The sequence below is a fragment of the Wolffia australiana genome, chromosome 15, assembly GCF_029677425.1.
Source record: "Wolffia australiana isolate 7733 chromosome 15, ASM2967742v1".
NCBI lineage: Eukaryota > Viridiplantae > Streptophyta > Magnoliopsida > Alismatales > Araceae > Wolffia > Wolffia australiana.
In genome coordinates this window covers 1176121-1197621 of record NC_135849.1, presented here as the reverse complement: position 1 = coordinate 1197621, position 21501 = coordinate 1176121, and the positions used below count along the sequence as shown (strand labels likewise).

The following is a 21501-nucleotide window of genomic DNA, read 5'->3' as shown; positions in this document are numbered from 1 at the left end:
TCTACTGATATACTGAAGAACTTATTTTGGAATGCTGTGAAGTGCACGACTCATCAAGATTTCTAGAGGATCATGGGACAGATGAGCACATTGAAACCACAAGCCGCGCATGACTTTGGAGATATAGGCACAAAGAAGTTTTGCATGTCTTACATTAGTGAGTCGCCAAAATGTGAGGTGATTGATAACAATGTTTGTGAGTGCTTCAATAATTATATCATACAGTCTAGGTCAAAACCTATCATAGACATGCTAGAAGATATTAGAAGTGCTGTCATGCAGAGGATAGTGAAGAAAAGGGAGTTATTTTCTGGTAGAACTGATCAATTATGCCCTCGGATAAGAAAGTTGCTGGAAGAGAACAAGTTGAAGTCTAGGACATGCACCCTTAGACATGTAGACCAGTATCAATTCGAAGTTACAGACTTCGGAAACAGATTTGTGATTGATTTACACACCAGAACCTGTAGTTGCAGGTATTGGGGTATAAGGGGCATTCCTTGCTCCCATACTATTACTTGCATTCACTAGATCAAGCAGGACCCTGCCAGATTTGTCACTGAGTGGTTGAAGAAAAATGTATATCAGCTAGCTTATAAACATGGTATCCTACCAATGAATGGAAGAAACTTGTGGACCGAAGTTGAAGGGAACTATGTATTCCCTCCTCTCGTGAAGAAACAACCTGGAAGGCCCAAGCAAAAGAGAAGAATTGACTTCAGTGAGAAAGAACTTAAAGGTCAAAGATTATCCAAGAAAGGCGTGCAGATGAGGAGCTCTCTTTGCCACCAAGTTGGCCATAATCGAAAGACATGCACCCAAATAATCATAAGACATGCACCCAAACGAGGTCACGAGCTGCAGGCCAAGTACAGATTGAATTTTTTGTTTAACTTTGTTTACAGGCTTTGAAGTTTATTCAACGTAAAAAGAATTAACATGTATTGATGAATCATGCAGGGATGGCAGGGAGCTAGAGAACCCCCACGTGTTGAAGTAGATGGCGCAAATGAACCAATGATTGACATCTATAGTCAAATTTTTGAAAAGGCACAAGCGAAACTTGGTCTTAGTTTTTCAAATGTGATGATCGTGACTATCCAACACGAAATGTTAATTTATGCCCTTAACCTTCTTCTAGTCCAAAAGTGGAGGCATCTCTTTCTCTTTTCTCTCTTCATATCGATTCCTCACATATAGTTATATCTTCATATAGATGGGGACAGTGACAAACGTAAAGAAGAAAGCGAAAGATATAGAGAGAAAGAAGAGTTAAAAAATATTTAGAGAGAGATAAGATAAAGAAGACAGAGAAATAGTTAGAGATGAAACATGATAGAGAGGGATAGCGATAGATACAAAGATAGAGAGAGACAGCAGATCCTCCAAGCTAGCCTCATCCAGCTGAATTCCAATCTTCTTCTCCAAATTGAAAATGCAAAGGGAGTTTCTTATTTTTGGAAAATCTCTAATTTTTTATCTTATTTTTGGAATGCATCTATAGTAGTAAGAGTAGGCCCCCAACTGATGACATCAATGCTTAGGTCCCTGGGCTTCCCCTCTCCCTCTCCATCTGGCTCTTTGCCTCCCACGCTCTCTGGGAATTTCAATAATCTCGTCCAACTTGGAGAACCACCAAAGGGGAGGAATCAAACGTTTACACAATTGGGCATAAACCCGACCCTAAAAATGAAAAATCTTGCAACACACATTGGCAAAATGGACGGCGAGTGATCACATCAGGCCCTCAAGTTGCGACACTTTCTTAGCTAAGCATTTTGGCTCGATTCTCCTCTATGATTCTCTGGAGCTCCTTCTGACTCATCGCTATCAGCCCTTTTACTGTGTTGAAGGCGGTCAGCTTAATACTGCAAGATACCACCCAACGAAAAAAACATCAAGATATTACTTTCTGCCTCCAAGATTCATGTCTGCTAGTTTAATGAGGATAAACACATTCCCTATCGCATGAGCACGGCGTACCTGCTGTTTGGCAAACTTTTGAGTGCGTTGGGCACAAAACCACTGTTCACTCCAAACACACCACCACACTCCACAATCCTTACACGGGCATAAACAAACAAAGAAAGAAACAACTATCCTCAGCTCTGGTAAGTTGATTCTGAGCGATTAACAGATGCAATTCAATGGTGTTTCAAAGGCGAGACCAAGTAATGCAGAATTATTTTACCTGTGAATGCCGCGAGAATGCTGTCATACAGCGAGCCTTTCATCTGCATCTATCTCCTTACGGATCACCTGGACGAAACAGAGACATTCTCGCAGTCACGAAGAAGAACAAGGAAGTTTTGACACCATGGGAAAATTTGTAAGGTAAAAAATAGTGGGTAATTCCCAAAGGAAGCTACCTGCGGAAGATTACCCTTCCCATAACCCTTGACGCCTTCCTCCCTACTGATTAAAGAGAAAGCCTGCGACGCATTCAAGTCAGCAACGGATGAAAAATAAACCAGACGATAAACTTGCAAGAGAGTTAATTAAAAGAGACGAGGGGCACCTCAAAGAAGTTAATCCCCTTTGCGGTGCTTTGCCCAAAATTCCAGGCGCTGTGAGTCTGCAAAGAAGTAAGAACCCAAAACAAGATAAAGGGCATTCAAAAATCCATCAAGAGGACAAGGACGAATTAGCATGATAAACATAAAGGGGGTGCTGGAAAGTGGGCGAAGCTCACCTGCATGAGGAGCTTGATGCAATCTAGCGGCGCCGTCAACGTCTTCCTAGCGGCGCCGGCGGCAGCGGCAGCCATGAAGAGGGTGGCGTCCATTGGACTGCGCCAAGGAGGGCCACACCTTGACGTCGTCCTCCAGCACAGGGGAAATATCGTCGTCATCAGCACAAGGGGCGGTCAGAGCCTTTCTCCTTTGGCCCACGACGAGGGATGCGAAACCACCTCTGCCGCTGGACGCCAAGGCCCGTGAGCTCTTGGCGGAACCCCCCCTCACTCTCTTTCTCTCTCTCCAATATCTACGATGATCATCGATAACCTTCCCCTCTCTCCTTGTCTATGTCTCTATTCAAGAACGCCTCACTCTCCCGTGCGATTCGATTGGGTTGGGTCTCTCTAGAGTGCCTCTCTCTCCCTTTCTCTCTCTAAAAAATGCCTCGCTCTCTAGAACACCTCTCTTTCTCTCTCTAGAATCTCTCTCTCCTTCTCTCTCTCTAGCCCGCCTCTCTCTCTTTCTCTAGAATGCCTCTCTCTCTTTAAGTTAAACCCTTGGCAGGTAGACATATCACGGTGATGACGTGGAATCCAGCGTGGCTGCTAGGTGGGTTCCGCCAAGTCAAAATCTGACCGGAGATCCACCTGGCAGCCACGATGGACTCCACGTCATCACCGGGATATATCGCAGACGACTTAGTGAGTTTGGGATATACCTTGCCAAAAAAAGCTAAGGTTAACTCGCAGATTTTGGACATGGTTTGGGATATACTGTGCTATTAACCCTTTTTATTATGTATATTGGAAATTTGATAAAATCACAACATATCTATATTTCATCTAATATTCATGTAAGGGTGTTTGTTGAAATTTATATGATCTTTGCTAGAGCAATTAGTTCAACAAACAAAGATTTAGAGCCTACAGAAAATTTTAATGTAGAATATAGAGGATAGCATGGTTGTCTAATTTGGTATTTTAAAGAGGTTATTGATATGGAGTGATGAATACTTGCTAGTTTTCTTACTCTAAATTATGAAATCAAAACATGATAGTAATGGTATCATAAATACTCAATACCAAGCTCACTCATGTCTGTAGTTTTAGATTTTAATCTGCAATTGATATTAATTGCAATTCTATTTTCTGAATAAACCCAAAGAAAATGTGGAATGCTTGTGTCTAGCAAATGATTCTACTAATATACCATATTTCAACATAACATAAAAAATGGATATCATGAGTCATCATAGATGGATGCAATGATGGGAGCAGCTTACATTATATGAGTTAAGCCCCAAAGGATTAAGCATTGCTTTATAAAGCAAACTTACCACGAAAGGTCAAGTTGCCAAAGGGTTAAGGTTAAGTTGCCATCAAAGGTTAAATGCCAACCTTTGGGGGTGCACACTCTAAGGTCACATTATTTGGAACTATCATTGAACATTATGAAATGTTGTTTTTTGAAATTTCAAAAAAGATATATCTTGTGAAACTATATATTATATAGTTTCAAAAGTGTTGAAATTATGAGTACTCACTAATATTATTATTTCATCCATTCATGTAAGGTCACTCGTCAAATTTTATCTGATTTCCATGTCGGAATAAAAGCTTAACCAACAAAGGTTTGTAGAATATAAAAAATTGAAATTAATTAGGGGTATGCTTGAAAATATTGATTACTAACTTTTGAATACCACGAATGGCCCTGATCTTACTTCCATATAATTTCAATACAATACCCAATTGCTTAGCATTTTTTGAGTATACCATATTTCAGCTAACAAACTAGACGAGAATATTTGAATATAATTGTAATTGTCTCTAAAACGTTTTAGTAAAGTCTCCTTTTGGCTTAATGCCATGCAATAGGATCAGATTTCCCTATATTGTGTTATATCCAATCGGATGATCCACCAATTCACAAACTAAACTCAACGTGAAAGGTTATGCATCCATGTAAGGTCAACCATCAACTTAGAGGATGGACAATCATAGTATTAGAAACTATTATTCAAAATGATGATTCAAATAGGCTGCAATTGTGGGACTAATAATGTTTGAATGCATAGTGGTTAGCTAGGCATATATTTAGATAATTTTCTCAGAAAATTATAGGATATGAACATATTTTTTAAACACATCTTTTGTGTTTTTGATGTATTATTGAAAACCTTAGAGGAAAATTAGGTAGTGAAAAATATTTTAGGCACTAAATAATCATTATGTACTGTGTGGATCTATGCTTAATAGTTGTAACGCTATGTTAGGCCCCTAACTAAGCAGCATTCCCTGTGCAGGTCGGGCGGCGTGCCGCAGGTGCAGCGCGCAGAGTTGTGTGGGGAGCCGTGCGGTGGCAGTGCGGGCAGCGTGTGCATTGCGTGTGCGGGGCAAGGGGCGAGAGACATCCTACCAGGACACTAAGGCAGAGGCACATAGTGAGCGCCGAAGCGGCATGGGGGTGTGGCGCCCCGTGGGTAGTGCCGGGCGCGCAGTGCCTGGCTTGAGGCATTGAATGTGGCGGCGTCACATAGTCTGCGCGCGATAGGTGTCAGCACGGGTGCTGGTGGCGTGTGATCGTCAAGGCAGGGGTGGCTTGTGTGATCGCCACACCCGTGGGCGCGCGATGCCCAGCATGGGGGCACATGTGTAGCGGTAGAGCTGACGGGCGTGCGCGCACGGAGCGGCGGGCCTCGAGGCAGAGAGGCGACACCACCCTTGCGCGATGCGACTCGTCTCGTTACTTTGTATCATCCCTAGTCTTCCCCCATGTAATGATCATGACTACAATGTAACCTTTTTATGATATCAATGCAATGGCCCTATTCCTCGACGAGGCTGCGTCCCCACACTCTCTTCTAACCCCTTCTATGCGATCTTAAGCTATTGCGAGAGACTTCCACTGCAAGAGATCAAGGCTGCTCAGTGTTCTGATCCAAGCACTGAGGCCGGCACGCGTCAGATTCGAGCAAGAGACCTAGCTTGGGATTTGACTGCGTGACAGCCAAAGAGACCTGAGCCTGCATTTTTTACCTTAGTAATGCCATATATGTCATGCACAAATCCATAAACCTGTTTTGATCGATGGTATGTTCCTCAACATGAAACCTTGAATGACCATGGTTCTATCTCCAAACTAAGTCCAACAGGTCTAAGTATATATTGTGTTAGTTGTTGCTGAGATTGGAGCTCCACCTGGCTCATCCTAGCCTCTAGGAGCTAGGAAAAGTTCTTTAGGTGAAAACCCATCATCCCATTATATTTTGTTTGCTACACACCCTTAAGATGGTGACCTTGGTCCCATATGTAGACAATTTATATTACACCGGACTATATCTTCATTTATATTTTCTTTACCATTTATATCTACTATATTTGTTATTATTTAAAAAATTAAATATCTATATAATAAATTTTGTTCCAATCTCTTTTAGAGAAATTTTATTTAAGGAATTACAATAATGGTCAAACTTGACCTAATTTGTTTCCAACACCACTCACTCTCTTTCATTTTACAAATTTTTCTCTTTTGAAAGTGCAAAATTAATTTTTTTTTCAAAATATCACTTATCTATTTCTGACTTATGCACACTATTTTTCATTAACTCGCTCATAATCACAAATATCACGTTATTTTTACTAGTAATTTGATGTATTTTATGTGCTAATCGTAATAGCGTGCTATTGAATCTTAAATGAACTATTTCATTTTTATAATAATGTTTTGAATTTTCTTGATTTATGAGTTTTTAAAATTTATTTTTACATTAATTTATGAATAAAATAATTTAACATAAAGTATTTATTTATTTATTTAAATATTTCCACCAAACTCCATTACTCACCAGCATATGTTCACCCTATCTCCATCACTACCAGCGATGACAATTCTGCATCACTTGCCTTGCTTCGCTGCTCACCAATGGGTACCTGTCACAATCTCCATCATAATTAATTATTTGATTTCATCCGTCCATCCAGTCCAAATCACCAGCTTAGGAGTTTTCATTAGAATTAATTATTAGTATTTCTAATTAAAATTTTCCACAAAAATTCTCAAATTTATTTATAAAATTTTGATAATTTATGTTCAACAGGATTGATATTATATGATATATAAAATTATTTTGAATTAATTTTCACTATTTTTATTTCATTATAATATATTTGATTCCTAAAATAAATATAAGATTCCAAAAAATATAAATTAAATCTAAAATTAGGGTTATACTTTCTCCCGATGGATTCAACACTTGCTCACCCTACACTTGTAAACAAAATTATAAGTATTTTGCATAAACCATAAGACTTAAACACTATTTATAACCCTAATTTCTGGTTCATCACTTACTCTCATTACCAAAAATATTCTATTCCATGAGGCCTCAAACCTATGAATAGAAAAACTATAAGTGAAAAGGAAATTTTTACCTCATTAATAAATTTGAATATTTATATTCAATAACTATTCAATAAAAAATCACTCAATATTTCAATGTCTATGCCAATTATGTTTGAAAATTATTCACCCAATATTGATTCAAATTGCCCTCTAGTATTTTTGAAGTCCAAATATAATTCAGTTAAAGAATCTTATTCTTTTATTTCTTAGTCTAAGAATATAAATATCAATTCAATGTTATCATTTCTTGAATAAAAATATTTATTTTGTATTAAAATTCTTATAGGCTGGATAAATATTTATTAATTCAATGTATAATAGTGTTTTTTCTTAATTTTCAACTCATATTACACCATATAATTGTATCTAAACTTACAGTATCGAAAATAAATATCCATTTTCTGTTACTTTTTTTTTTAACCTTTTCAACTCAGATAAGCTGACTTATTTGATTCACAAGATATTATAAATCAATGTTATTTCTTCCTATCTGTCCCACGATAAAATTCATTCAATTTCTAGTTATCTTGAGATGACAGGTTTTAAAACTTATCTCAGTAAATTCTATGTTTTTCATAATATCCATCACTCTCCATGTTTCAGTTCAATTTATAATAAGTAAATTGTGAAATAATTTTCACTGGAATAAAAAATTGTGTTTATTTTTTTTAAATGTGCCTGAAAACTTTAAGATTTAAAGGAATATTTTCTCTAATATTTATATCAAATTAATTGAATTAAAAAAATATAAAAAGTTGGATATAAATTTCAGATTAAAGATGAAGGAATTATAGAAATGTAAAAAATCCTTTACGTTTAGTAAATCATGCTTGAGTACAATAAATTCATAAACATTTATTTTTATCATGAAAAATCAAATTTCAGGAGGATAATGATGATATAATAAGATTTGGAGGACCACGAGGAAAATTTTTAGATGACAATACTAAAATTCAATTGGACTTACCAACTTGAGAAAACCAATGAGACACCGATAATTAATTATTCCAAATGATAGGATTTTCATAACTACTATGATGGTGAATAAAAAGAAATGTAAGGTCATGAGAAAAAAAAACATACTTTGGACATTAATTTTATGGATATTTGTGATATATAGGACTCTAAATAGACCTCATAAGGTCACTCATTCAGTGCATGGTTTAAGTTAGACGTGTAGAACCCTGTATTAGTTACATATATTAATAGACGAGTAGGATAAGATTCCTTAGATACCATAATAAACATGAATTAGTTGGAAACCAAAGAGTTTGACTTAGGACTAGGTACACTAATATGGACCCATGAGATATGGTTTTCATTGCCCAAATATAGTTAGTAATGATAGATAGGCTGCATTTTAAAAATCCACACTATTCATACAAGATCACGATCAACATATTCGGTTTTTGTAGAATGTCTGAGAGAGCTTTAAAAATGGCTTATTCATATTATTATGAATATTAAAAAAAAATTTAAGGTGGATAATTTGGTTCATGATATAAATTACTCCAAATTATTCTACCAATGTTGAAAATCTTCCTATAAGTTAGTTGTTTTGATCCCATTTATGAGAAATTTACAATAGCCTAAGAAAAGGCAAAAAAAGTGCTGTAAACAAGTGGTATGTATTATAAAACACTGGGAAATCAGATTATGGGATAGATAAAAACTAGTGGATTAGAAATAAAGACAAAAGACCATAGTGATTATAAAAGATTTATTTGACTTAAATGAATTTAAAGTTTATAATTTACATTCAGCAGTCATAGATACTGAAAAATTACATAAAATAAGTTCTGAATTTAATATAGAGAACAAGATTAAAGAGTTAATATGAATTTGATGAAGATTAAAATATATGATTTTACTCTATCATTATAATGATTGACCAAACCATATGTAAACATAATGATTGAAATAGTTACAACAATGTTCAACCATGGAACTGTAACTAAAACATTCATTCAATTAGTATAAATTCACCATTCAATCGAGATAAAAAATAAGCCTAAATCATATGGAGTTATATTTATCTTGATAAAGCTGAAATAAGTTAAATTTATAAATTAATTGAAATGTTTATAGAATTGGGTTGACACTGGTATTCAATATATTTGAGTTGGGATGGATTGAAAAATGAAATTAGATTATCTTTAAAGAGTTAAGTATGATATATATTTATTATATTTGCATTGAGATTGGTATAATTGGTATATTTACTTCTATATCTCAAAATAAAAAATATAGTTTCATTAACGTAAATATCCAACAGAAAAGATAGTGAATATTTGTATTCTTTAAGGTATCTCTTACATCTTGGTTTGCGGACAGAAAATTAGAACTGTAAATAAATATCTACGTGCCCTAGTGACTAGGGATAAGGGGTCTGAAGCTTTACATGTTGAGGGAACACTTTAGTTTTCTTGTACGATTAAATATTGACCATATTATAGTATTATTGACTTGGTGGGCAAGATTATTTATATGACTCGCTCTGAGTGAGAATATGGGGCAGGATATTACCCAAGAAATGACCAGGGTAGATTCAAATTATTTATAAAATATATATTTTTCATACCTCCACATTTGGATTGGATTGTTCATATAATACCATGTTTTCACAAAAAATTCTATTTTCTTTTTTACACAATAATTGTTTTTGACAGAAATAAGCTATTCGCGACTCTAACCTACAATTCTTCTCCTAGAATACAAGGTTATTCCAAAACAAGGATACATAGAAATTATGCAATACACTTTAATCCATTTGAAGTAGAAGGTGTAAAGGTTTTGATAATATATATTCAAATGATATGTATATAGAAAGTTATCATAATATATCCTTAATATTACATATAGTTGTTAAAACCATATAGTGAGTTTATATTTAAGGATATGAAAAATAAATATATCTGATTTCAATTAAAATATAATGTATATTTTTAGTAAATTATAACTATATATTTTTGAAATAATGTATGTATAGGTGTCACACGATCAAATCCTGAGCTATGTCAATTGATCGAATCTGGTGCGTACCGGCCTCAGTGCTTGGAGGAGAACACTGAGCAGCCTCTATCTCTTGCAAAATAAGTCTTTTGCAATAGCTTAAGATCACAAAGAAAGGGTTAGAGGAGAGTGCGGGGATGCAGCCCCGTCGAGGAATAGGGTCATTGCATTGATATCGGAAGAGGTTACATCGTAGTCATGATCATTACACGGGGGAAGACCAGGGATGATACATAGTAACGAGATGAGGCGCATCGTGCCAGGGTAGTGTCGCCTCTCTGCCTTGAGGCCTGCCACTCCACGTGCGTGCCCGCCAACCCTGCTGCTACACATAAGCGCCACGCGCCCGCAGCCATGGCGATCACACATGCCACCCCTGCCTTGACGATCAGACATGCCACCAGCACCCGCGCTGACACCTATCACGTGCAGACTGCACGATGCCGCTGCATTCAACGGTTCAAGTTAGGCGCTGTGCGCCCAACACTACCCGCGGGGGTGCAATGCCCCCATGTCGCCTTGGCGCTCACTGTGCGCCATTGCCTTAGTCTCTCGAGGGGATGTCTCCTGCCTCGTGCCCGGCCCACGCAATGTGCGCGCTGCCTGTGCGGTCGATGCGCAGCTTCTCGCGCAACTCCGCGCACTATGCCCGCGGCACGCCGCCCGGCCTACGCGCCCTGCACCGCGAACGGCGCTTGGCACCCCCACGTGGCGCTTGGCGCTGGCGCGCGTCTTCCTGCACACGCTTACGCTCACGCTTGTCCGCCTGCACGCCTAGCACGCGTAGACTTCATTAGATCCATTCCGCCTAAGCACGAATGGGCACACACCGTCCGTAGTGTATCACCACTTACGGGGGCAATGGCCTGAAAGATCAGGTTGAGTGTCACCACCCTTATTGCGCCGTAGCTTTAAATAGGACTCAATCATTACAGATCGTGAGTCTCACACGAACATGCCCTCCCAATAAGCACACATGCCTCTGGGCAGGGAATGCCGCCTAGTTAGGGGCCTAACAATAGGAAATAGGGGAAAATGTCAATTTCATATCAAACTAGATTTGGTATACCTGGTTGAAACTTTTTTGAGGTTCACAGTTTTCATATCTGGAAAATTTTATTCCTTTTTACCGAATCTTAATAACTTCACCTATCATGAGTATGTTTAAGATGTGGAAAATTATTAAATTACTACATAATTATTTTAAAATAAATAAAAATTAATATTTTGTAATTAATAAAAATTGGACTAGTAAATATAATATAATTATAGGTGTATGTAAATTTCATTTTGTGTCTAAGGGCTAAATACTTAGGGTCATATTTTATTAAATCTATGTATTTGTACAAACTGGAGCCCTAATTCAATAACAGTTTGAGATACTTCCTGATACATTTCCACTTTCTTATTTCCCTTTCATTAGAGGACCATTCAGACTTAATTTCAAATGCAATTTCTTGGGAGGGCACAATTGAGATTTTTAGCGTAAAGCATAGTGAGATTAATTTTAAGTTATAAATTAATTTTTATGATATGATAATTATTTACCAAACATTAAATTAATAGCTTAATAATATAACTCAGGTCCAATACTGGTTTTGTATATACACTAAAGGTATGATTGAAAATATGTCTTAGTTACTATAAGTACTGATAATATTTTTAGGACATAAATTTTATTCTATATACTTTATACGTTTTTATTTTCATATATCCTAAAGAATAGCTCTTAAATATTTTTATTTGTAATCAAAAGAAAAATGGTTATGGTTATTTCTATTTAGAGCTAAATATTGAGGAATAAGAGTTGGATAAAGTTCAGATGTAAATGTAAGAAAACAACTATTCTAGGAGTAAACTTAAAGAATCTTAGGAAAAAAATTCAAACCTTGTTGAAGACCTAAGTATTTGTGAGGATGAGAGATAGGGATCAATTCTGAGAAGAACATGGGGAGGAATCAATAAATAATATTCCACAAATGTATAATTTTACTAAATAAAACTTCCCAAAAAATTTAGCTGCACCTAACTGCATTTAATTTTTTATTTTAACTTTGGTCCCTTATTTTTATCTTATTTTTTATTCTTCATTCTTTCTGAAGCTTTTTGAATTTATTTTGCAATAAGCTTATTGCGATTGAGTCACTCACTTGTGGATAGAAATATAATAGGGAAATCAGTTAAATTTTGTGAGTTTTCATATCTTATATCTTCATGATTTGTGTCCCCCTAAATATTTTCTTTGTAGAGTCAGTGATGCTTTTTGTTAAAGGAATTTTTTTTAAAAAATTACGAATTATTTACTTAAGAAACTATAATCAATCCCCATCCCCAACCACTACTAAATTTTTTTCAAACCAATTACCTTTTCTTCTTATATTTTGGTTTTGTTTCAGAGTTCCATTGACCGTGAAAGCAGCTTCAAAAATCGATCTGGATGAAACACATTCTCAAAGGTATTTTTTTAGTCAAAAGACGGCTCCATCCATTTCATTAATTTTTATAGAAACGATTTCTCTGATAATCTAATTTCCATCGAGATAGACAATTTCTAACTCGTTTTCCACTCAGAAGTTACACACAGAAGTTAATTTTAATTTTATTATAATGCTACAATTAAGTCTCTGTACTTTTTAATGATATGATATGATAAGAGAAATATATCTTGCAATAATAAGTGATTGAAACAATATATATGGTTAATCTTGAAAGGATTAAAAGTTTCAAAATCATATTTTGGAAGAACAACCGTTAAAGTCATTAGAGCATATAACTATTTTTTAGTTAACACTCATTTTAACAAATGCCACTTTCTCATATTAGGACAAATCAAACAGTATGAAAAGCTGGGGACCCAAGATTATTCACTAAGTTTAGTTAATCTCAAGACAAAAAATAGTCATTCATTCGGCATTCACAGCTGGCATTTATTTTCAGTTTCAAAGGATATACTTGTCACGTTTAAATCAAACACCATGAAAGACCTGGGAACCAAGATTATTCACTTTGTTTAGTTAAATCTCAAGCCAAAAAATCAGACAATTTGGAATTCGCAGCTGGCATTTATTTTCAGTTTTAAAGGATATACTTGTCATATTTAAATTAAACACCATGAAAGATCTGGGAACCAAGATTATTCAGTTTGTTTACTTAAATCTCAAGCCAAAAAGTTAGACCATTTGGAATTCACAGATGGTATTTATTTTCAATTTGAAAGGTTTACTGTTTATAAAAATTAAGAAGATCACGAGATTAGAAGCGACAAGAAAGATACTGATTTTCCCATGTGGATATCTATAAAACCAGAAGACTGTCACGTCATGGCCCACTGTAATGTGAATTTGAAAATGAAAATAAAGTTTCTATTTTTGGCGTGATTTGAGTATTCAATGCTACAAAGATGGCGATGCGAGACAAAGAGAAGTGCAACCGAATCATCCTTTCTCTAAACGAGTAGAGATGTTTGATCGAACAATATTACATCACTAAATTTCGACCACCGCAGGCTTGAGAGATTAGAGAGAGAAAGAGAGAGATGAGAAGAGGGAGAGAGCGAGAGAGTGAGAGACGAGAAGAGAGAGAAAGAAAGAGAGAGAGTGAGGAGAGAGAGACGAGAAGAGAGACAAAGAAAGAGAGAGTGAGGAGAGAGAGAGATTGAGAGAAGAGAGAGAAGAGAGTGAGAGACGAGATGAGAGAAACGAGAGAGAGATAGATAGTGGGAGGGAAAGACAGAGAGAGAGTGAGGAGAGAGAGAGACGAGAGAGAGATAGAGAGAGAGGGAAGGAGAGAGAGAGAGAGAAGAGAGCGAGAAAGTGTGTGAGAGAGATAGAGAGAAGAGAGAGAGATTGAGAGTGGAGGGAGAGACAGAGAGAGAGAGACAAAAAGAGAGGAGAGAGTGGAGGGAGAGACAGAGAAAAAGAGAGAGAAAGACAGATAGAGAGCGGGAGGAGAGAGAGAGGGGGAGAGACAGAGAGAAAGAGAGAGGGAAGGAGAGAGAGAAAGAGAAGAGAAGAGAGAAAGAGAGAGAGAGGTCAGATGTCAATGAAGTGAGGGGAGCACAGTTCATAGGTCGGATCATTTAACTCAGCGACGGTGGGCTGTGAATGAAGTAGGAGTAACGGAACAAGGGAGATATTAGTAGAAACAGACTAGGAGAGATAGAGAGGGGGAGAGGGAGCGAGAGTAAGAGATAGAGAGAGAGAGTAAGAGATAGAGAGAGAGTATGAGAAAGTAAGAGATAGAGAGAGAGTATGAGAAAGTAAGCGATAGAGAGTGAGAGTGAAAGAGAGTAAAAAAAAAAAAGAGATAGAGAGAGAGACTCCGTGAGGTTTGAGTAACAGACTTGCAGTTCCCCGTGGTTCCATTCAAGCCGAAGTTACCGTACAATTTCCTCTCTCTCCCTCTCTCTCTCTCTTCTTTCTCTCTATCTATATAGATATATCTTTTCTCTGTCTGTCTATAACTCTCTTTTCTCTCACGATCTAAAACTATCTCTCTCTCTCTCTCTCTCTCTCTCTCTCTCTCTTTTCTCTTTTTCTGTCTATAACTCTCTCTCTCTCTCTCTCTCTCTCTCTTTTCTCTTTTTCTGTCTATAACTATCTCTCTCTCTCTCTTCTTTCTGACTATAACTCTCTCTCTTCTCTTTCTGACTATAACTCTCTCTCTTCTCTTTCTGTCTATAACTCTCTCTCTTCTCTCTCTGTCTATAACTCTCTCTTATCTCTCTCTGTCTATAACTCTCTCTTATCTCTCACTGTCTATAACTCTCTCTTATCTCTCTCTGTCTATAACTCTCTCTTATCTCTCTCTGTCTATAACTCTCTCTCTTATCTCTCTCTGTCTATAACTCTCTCTCTTATCTCTCTCTGTCTATAACTCTCTCTCTTATCTCTCTCTGTCTATAACTCTCTCTTATCTCTCTCTGTCTATAACTCTCTCTCTTATCTCTCTCTGTCTATAACTCTCTCTCTTATCTCTCTCTGTCTATAACTCTCTCTTATCTCTCCCTGTCTATAACTCTCTCTCTTATCTCTCTCTGTCTATAACTCTCTCTTATCTCTCTCTGTCTATAACTCTCTCTCTTATCTCTCTCTGTCTATAACTCTCTCTCTTATCTCTCTCTGTCTATAACTCTCTCTCTTATCTCTCTCGTTATAATCTCTCTCTCTCTCTCTCTCTCTTGTCTCTCTCTGTCTATAACTCTCTCTCTGTGTCTATAACTCTCTCTCTCTCTTATCTCTCTCTGTCTATAACTCTCTCTCTGTGTGTATAACTCTCTCTCTCTCTCTTATCTCTCTCTGTCTATAACTCTCTCTCTCTCTCTCTCTCTCTCTTCTCTCTCTCTCTCTCTCTCTCTCTCTCTCTCTCTCTCTCTCTCTTCTCTCTCTCTGTCTATAACTCTCTCTCTTATTTCTATCTGTCTATAACTCTCTCTCTCTCTCTCTCTCTCTCTCTTATTTCTCTGTATCTATAACTCTCTCTTATCTCTCTCTGTTTATAACTGTCTCTCTCTCTCTCTCTTATTTCTCTCTGTCTGTAACTCTCTCTCTTATTTCTCTCTGTCTATAAATTTCTCTCTCTCTGTCTATCTCTCTCTCTCTCTCTCTCTCTCTTATCTCTCTGTCTATGACTCTCTCTCTCTTATATCTCTCCGTCTATAACTCTCTCTCTTATTTCTCTGTCTATAACTGTCTCTCTCTCTTATTTCTCTGAGTCTATAACTCTCTCTCTTATCTCTCTCTGTCTATAACTCTCTCTCTCTCTCTCTCTTATTTCTCTCTGTCTATAACTCTCTCTCTCTCTCTCTCTCTCTTATTTCTCTCCGTCTATAACTCTCTCTCTTGTGTCTCTCTGTCTATAACTCTCTGTCTCTCTCTTATTTCTCTCCGTCTATAATTCTCTCTCTATTGTCTCTCTATGTCTATAACTCTCTCTCTCTCTCTCTCTTATTTCTCTGTGTCTATACATTTCTCTCTCTCTCTGTCTATAACTCTCTCTCTTATATCTCTCTGTCTATAACTCTCTCTTAGTTCTCTCTGTCTATAACTCTCTCTCTCTTACTTCTCTCTGTCTACAACTCTCTCTCTCTCTCTTACTTCTCTCTGTCTATAACTCTCTCTCTCTTATCTCTCTCTGTCTATAACTCTCTCTCTCTTATCTCTCTCTGTCTATAACTCTCTCTCTCTCTCTCTTATATCTCTCTGTCTATAACTCTCTCTCTCTTATCCCCCTCTGTCTATAACTCTCTCTCTCTCTTATCCCTCTCTGTCTATAACTCTCTCTCTTATCCCTCTCTGTCCATAACTCTCTCTCTTATCCCTCTCTGTCTATCACTCTCTCTCTTATCCCTCTTTGTCTATAACTCTCTCTCTTATCCCTCTTTGTCTATAACTCTCTCTCTTATCCCTCTGTCTATACGTCGCTCTCTATGTCTATAACTCTCTCTTATGTCTCTCTGTCTATATATCTCTCTTATCTCTCTCTGGCTATGACTCTCTCTCTGTCTATACCTCTCTCTTATCTCTCTCTGGCTGTGACTCTCTCTCTGTCTATACCTCTCCCTTATCTCTCTCTGGCTGTGACTCTCTCTCTGTCTATACCTCTCCCTTATCTCTCTCTGGCTATGACTCTCTCTCTGTCTATACCTGTCTCTTATCTCTCTCTGTCTATACCTCTCTCTGGCTATGACTCTCTCTGTCTGTACATCTCTCTCTCTCTCATCTCTCTCTGTCTACAACTATCTCTTATCTCTCTCTGGCTAGGACTTTCTCTCTGTCTATACCTCTCTCTCCCTGTCTACAGCTCTCTCTTATCTCTCTCTCTATCTTCTCTGGCTGTAGAAAACTCTCTCTGTCTGTTATCACTGTCTGTTTATATATATATATATATGTCTAAATAAAACCCTCTCGCCTCTGCTATCTCATATCCGCTTCGTCTCTTTCCCTTTTTTTTTCTAGAACTTTTCCCTTACTATTTGAGAAACCCCTCGAGTTATTTCATGCGACGCCAATTTACTTCGTCTCTTTCTCCTTCTCTTCTCTTTGCCACAACTATACCTGTCGTCCTTATCACCTCATTATCGTCTACTTCCGCTTCCTCTCTCTCTCTCTCTCTCTAGATTTCTCTCCCTTTCATCTCGTCCTCTATTTCTCTCTTTCTATTTCTACCTCTCCTTTACACTAAATATCTCTTCGTCTTCCTCTTCATATTTCTTATCTCCTCTACGTCTCTTTCCCCAACCCCTTAAATTCTCTCCCTTCTTCATCTTCTTCATGTTCTTCTACTTGTGCTATCTGTCTCTCTCTTTATTTTACCTCTCCTGAAATTCCCTCCTCTCATCACTATATTTCGTTCTTTCACCTCTGTCTTCCCCTCTCTTTCACCTCACCTTAAATTCCCTCGTTCTCCACCACTGTTCTTCATTTTGTCCTCTTCATCTCTCTTTCTCTCTCTCTCCCTCTCTCTACCCCTGTCTTTCTCTCTCTCTCTCCTTGCCTGAAATTGTCTCATTCTCCACAACTGTACCTCATTTCTTCCTCATCTCTCTTCTGTCTCCCTCACTCTCTCTGTCTTTCTCTCTCTCCTCGCCAGAAATTCCCTCATTCTCCACCGCTCTATCTCATTTCTTCCTCTTTACCTCTCTTCTCTCTCAGTCTCTCTCTCTATCCCTGTCTTTCTATGTCTCCGTCTCTCTCTCCCCATCTTTCTCTCTGTCTCCCCACGCCTGAAATTCTCTCGTTCTCCACCACTGTACCTCATTTCTTCCTCTTCATCTCTCTTCTCTCTCCCTCCTCTCTCTCTCCTCGCCAGAAATTCTCTCGTTCTCCACCATAGTATCTCATCTCTTCCTCTTCATCTCTCTTCTCTCTCTCTCCCTCTCTATCTTTCCTTTTCTTTCTCTCTCTTTCCTCGCCTGAATTCTCTCGTTCTCCACCACTGTACCTCATTCCTTCCTCTTCATCTATCTTCTCTTTCCCGCCTCTCTCTACCCCTGTCTTTCTCTCTCTCTCTCTCCTCCCTGAAGTTCTCTCGTTCTCCACCACTGTACCTCATTACTTCCTCTTCATCTATCTTCTTTCTCTCCTCTCTCTACCCCTGTCTTTCTCCCTCTCTCTCTGCCCCCGTCTTTCTCTCTTTCTCCTTCCCTTAAATTCCCGCGTTCTCTCGCCTCTGTACCTCATTTCCTCTCTTTCTCTCTCTCTCTCCCTCTCTCTCTCTCTGTGTGATGGCCGCACCGATCACGTCACTCGTAGCCATCCGTGCGCGAGGAGGAGAGAAAACAAGAGCGGTGAAGTGGGCGGAGTGGCTGTCAAAAACAGCGCTCGAGCCGTCAGCGGCGTACCGCTACGGGCTTCTTTTCGCGGAGAACGAGCTCGACGAAGACGACATCCCCCACTTCGACCACGACTTCCTTCTCAGCATGGGCATCACCCTCGCCAAGCACCGTCTCGAGATTCTCAAGCTCGCCCAACGTCGGCGCTTCCCCTCCGTTTTCGCCTCCGCTGGCAACGCCCGTCGCCGTCTCGCTCGGCGTTTTCGTGCAATTGGAGGCGCCGCCTGGACGTGGGGCTGCGTCAAGGTTGGCGCTTTGCAGAGTGGGAAGAAGATGATCAAGGGTGGTGGGGGCGGGTTTGGGGATACCGTGAGGTGGGACTTGAAATCCATCTGCCGGACTGGCTGTCAATCTCTCTCTTTCTCTCTCTCTCTCTCTCTCTCTCTCTCTCTCTCTCTCTCTCTCTCTCTATTTCTCTCTCTCTCTCTCTCTCTTTCTCTCCCGTTGTCTCTCTTTCTCTCGTTCTCTCTCTCTCTCTCTTTCTCTATTTCTCTCTCTCTTTCTTTCTCTCCCTTTGTATCTCTTTCTCTCGTTTTCTCTCTCTCTCATTCTCTCTTTCTCATTCTCTCTCTCTCTTTGTCTCTCTATCTCTCGTTCTCTTTCTCTCCCTCTATCTTTCTCTTTCTCATTCTCTCTCTCTTTGTCTCTCGCTTTGTCTATTTCTCTCTCCCTTTCTTTCTCTCTCTCTCCTTCTCTCTCTGTCTATCTCTCTAACCTTCTCTCTCTCTCCTTCTCATTCTCTCTCTTTCAATTTGTCTTTCTCTTTGTCTCTCTCTCTCCTTCTCTCTCTCTTTCTCTCTCTCCTTCTCATTCTCTCTCTTTCACTTTGTCTCTCTCTTTGTCTCTCTCTCTCTCTGTCTATCTCTCTTTCTCTTTCTCTCTCTCTCCCTCTCTTTGTCTCTCTCTCTCTATCTATCTATCTATCTATCTATCTATCTACCTATCTATCTATCTTCCTACCTATGAACCAATCTAACTATCCATCAAACTGCTTTTCTTTAAATCTATCTGTCTATCCATCGTTGAACCGATCTAACTAACCATCTATCTATCTTTCTATAAATCTGTTTGTCTATGTACCTATCTAACCATACATCAATCTAGCTTTGTCTAAATCTATCTGTCTCTGTCTATCTATCTATGTACCTATCTTAGTACCCATCCATTTATTTTTTTTTAAATCTGTCTGTCTATGAATCTATCTTACTAACCATCTATCTATCTTTCCAAAAACATATCTGTATATATGTATATATATGTACATATCTAACTACCCATCTATGTATCTTTCTATAAACCTATCTATGTATCAATGTTTTTATTTATCTATCTATCTTCCTATATATGACTACCCATTTATATAGATATATATATATATATATATATATCGTCCTACATGTGACTACCCATATATCTGTCTGTCTATAAACCCATCCATCAACAGTTTATTTATATATGTGTCAATATTTTTCTCTAATTAAGTCTCTAGCTCTGAATCTCCCTCTCTCTCTATTTTTGAAACATCTACCTAACTATATATACATATACAAGTCCATTCATACATCTATATAAACATAAATATGTATAATTTTTCTTATCGATGTATCCAACTATCAATCTAATTATCTTTTCTATCGGTTTTTTGTTCTCTTGCCAGCTGTGGAATGGGCGGGGCCACCACAAAGTGGGGCTGCGTCAAGGTTTCTGCTTTCCAGAATGGGAGGAAGATGATCAAAGCCAGTGGTGGGAATGGTATTGCGGATAAGATGAGGTGGGACACCATGTTCCAGGATCTAAAACCCACATGAAAAAAACTTGAAACTTTCTTGGACGTGTAAAATTTCATCTGTTTAAAAGTAAGGAATAATGTAATATTAATTGAGTTAATAATATTCTGGAGTGAAATATGTGTGCTGCATTTTAAGTCATTTCCTTTGATCCTTGTGAGAGAGGAGCAAAGCCAGTTGCAGATTTTCACTCAAGTTTCTGTCATCAATGTGAGAGGGTAGGAGGATGAGGTGAAGTGGGACTACAAGATCTGGAGCCCACATGAAGAAATTTGGAGCTTTTTTGGACATGTGTTTTGACCATATATCCTCGCAAAAACATGGTTTATCCCTTAAAACATGAAAATATATTACTTTTGATCGTATACATATGACGCGATCTGAATTATTCCCTAAAGTCCTTGTGTAAAAGAGGAGAAACTTTTGCATCGAACCATTGTTGAAGTTTCTGCAGCAAGATGGGGGATGGGTTTGGTGATGATGTGAGGAAAAAATCTGGTTAAGATGTTTGACGGGAATATACATGTATGATGATTACATGTAATATAGGGTAGATCAAACTTGGAGAGAGATATAACTGAGCAGAATTCCTGCGCAATGGCCCACGTTTGTTCTTGAAGTTTTTGATACCTTATAAGACACAGATAAATAATACAGAAATGATCAAAAGTCTATGACTACCCAAAAGTAATTGAGAAAAATATAGATAATTTTTTAAGTAATAAGGCCATGGTAAAATTCAACAAAGGCCTCACACCACCTAAAAATACATAAAGAACTTGGATGATTGTGGTTCTTTCAGGTCATATATGATATTTAAGGGACTTTCATAAAATATGAAAATCTATGTGGCAGAAAGAGATTGCATTGAAAATTCACACGTGCTAATCATCTGACATTAGTTTTTTTTGTAGTTTCCCATTTTTTAGTTCATGTCTTTTTCCTATAGTCTTGATAGGTAAAATGGAGCAAATAATTCTCCAGGAAAAACGAACCCAAGACAGGACTAGGGAGCGTATTATGCTTGTATCAAAATATTATGTCACACCTTAGTTGACTATATCCCATTCCCTTATATTGCTATATGTATTTCTAATTTTCTAAGATAATACATATATATTATTTAAGTATGGTTTTAAAATATATATTTCAGGATAATTTTTAAGTTTTAAAGTATTTACAGTTATTTAATTAATTAGTTAGCATTAAATTTTTCTTCTTAATTTTATAGAACCACATCAATTTTAATTCAACACCACTTTTATAAACGTGTCCAACTCATTAA

General features: G+C 37.7%; 2 protein-coding genes across 2 annotated transcripts; one reads left to right on the top strand and one right to left on the bottom strand.

Moving 5' to 3' along the window:
• Positions 1 to 1765: 1765 nt before the first annotated feature.
• On the bottom strand, positions 1766 to 2785 carry LOC144713113 (thylakoid ADP,ATP carrier protein, chloroplastic-like). Its single transcript, XM_078587606.1, has 5 exons — positions 2693 to 2785; positions 2519 to 2575; positions 2260 to 2432; positions 1984 to 2061; positions 1766 to 1868 (listed from the first exon to the last, which is right to left on the bottom strand). The coding sequence occupies exons 1-5, from the start codon at positions 2783 to 2785 to the stop codon at positions 1766 to 1768; spliced, it is 504 nt and encodes a 167-aa protein (XP_078443732.1).
• Positions 2786 to 17367: 14582 nt separating this feature from the next.
• On the top strand, positions 17368 to 20334 carry LOC144713056 (uncharacterized). Its single transcript, XM_078587536.1, has 2 exons — positions 17368 to 18743; positions 20087 to 20334. The coding sequence occupies exons 1-2, from the start codon at positions 18322 to 18324 to the stop codon at positions 20235 to 20237; spliced, it is 573 nt and encodes a 190-aa protein (XP_078443662.1). The 5' UTR covers positions 17368 to 18321; the 3' UTR covers positions 20238 to 20334.
• Positions 20335 to 21501: the final 1167 nt, after the last annotated feature.

Excerpts from the sequence above, each read along its gene's own strand:
- LOC144713113 (XM_078587606.1), bottom strand. The coding sequence starts at position 2,785 with ATGGACGCCACCCTCTTCATGGCTGCCGCTGCCGCCGGCGCCGCTAGG. Across the intron at positions 2,576-2,692 it reads GCATCAAGCTCCTCATGCAG|ACTCACAGCGCCTGGAATTT; the intron begins GTGAGCTTCGCC and ends ACTTCTTTGCAG. Across the intron at positions 2,433-2,518 it reads AGGGGATTAACTTCTTTGAG|GCTTTCTCTTTAATCAGTAG; the intron begins GTGCCCCTCGTC and ends AATGCGTCGCAG.
- LOC144713056 (XM_078587536.1), top strand. The coding sequence starts at position 18,322 with ATGGCCGCACCGATCACGTCACTCGTAGCCATCCGTGCGCGAGGAGGA. Across the intron at positions 18,744-20,086 it reads GGGTTTGGGGATACCGTGAG|CTGTGGAATGGGCGGGGCCA; the intron begins GTGGGACTTGAA and ends TTCTCTTGCCAG.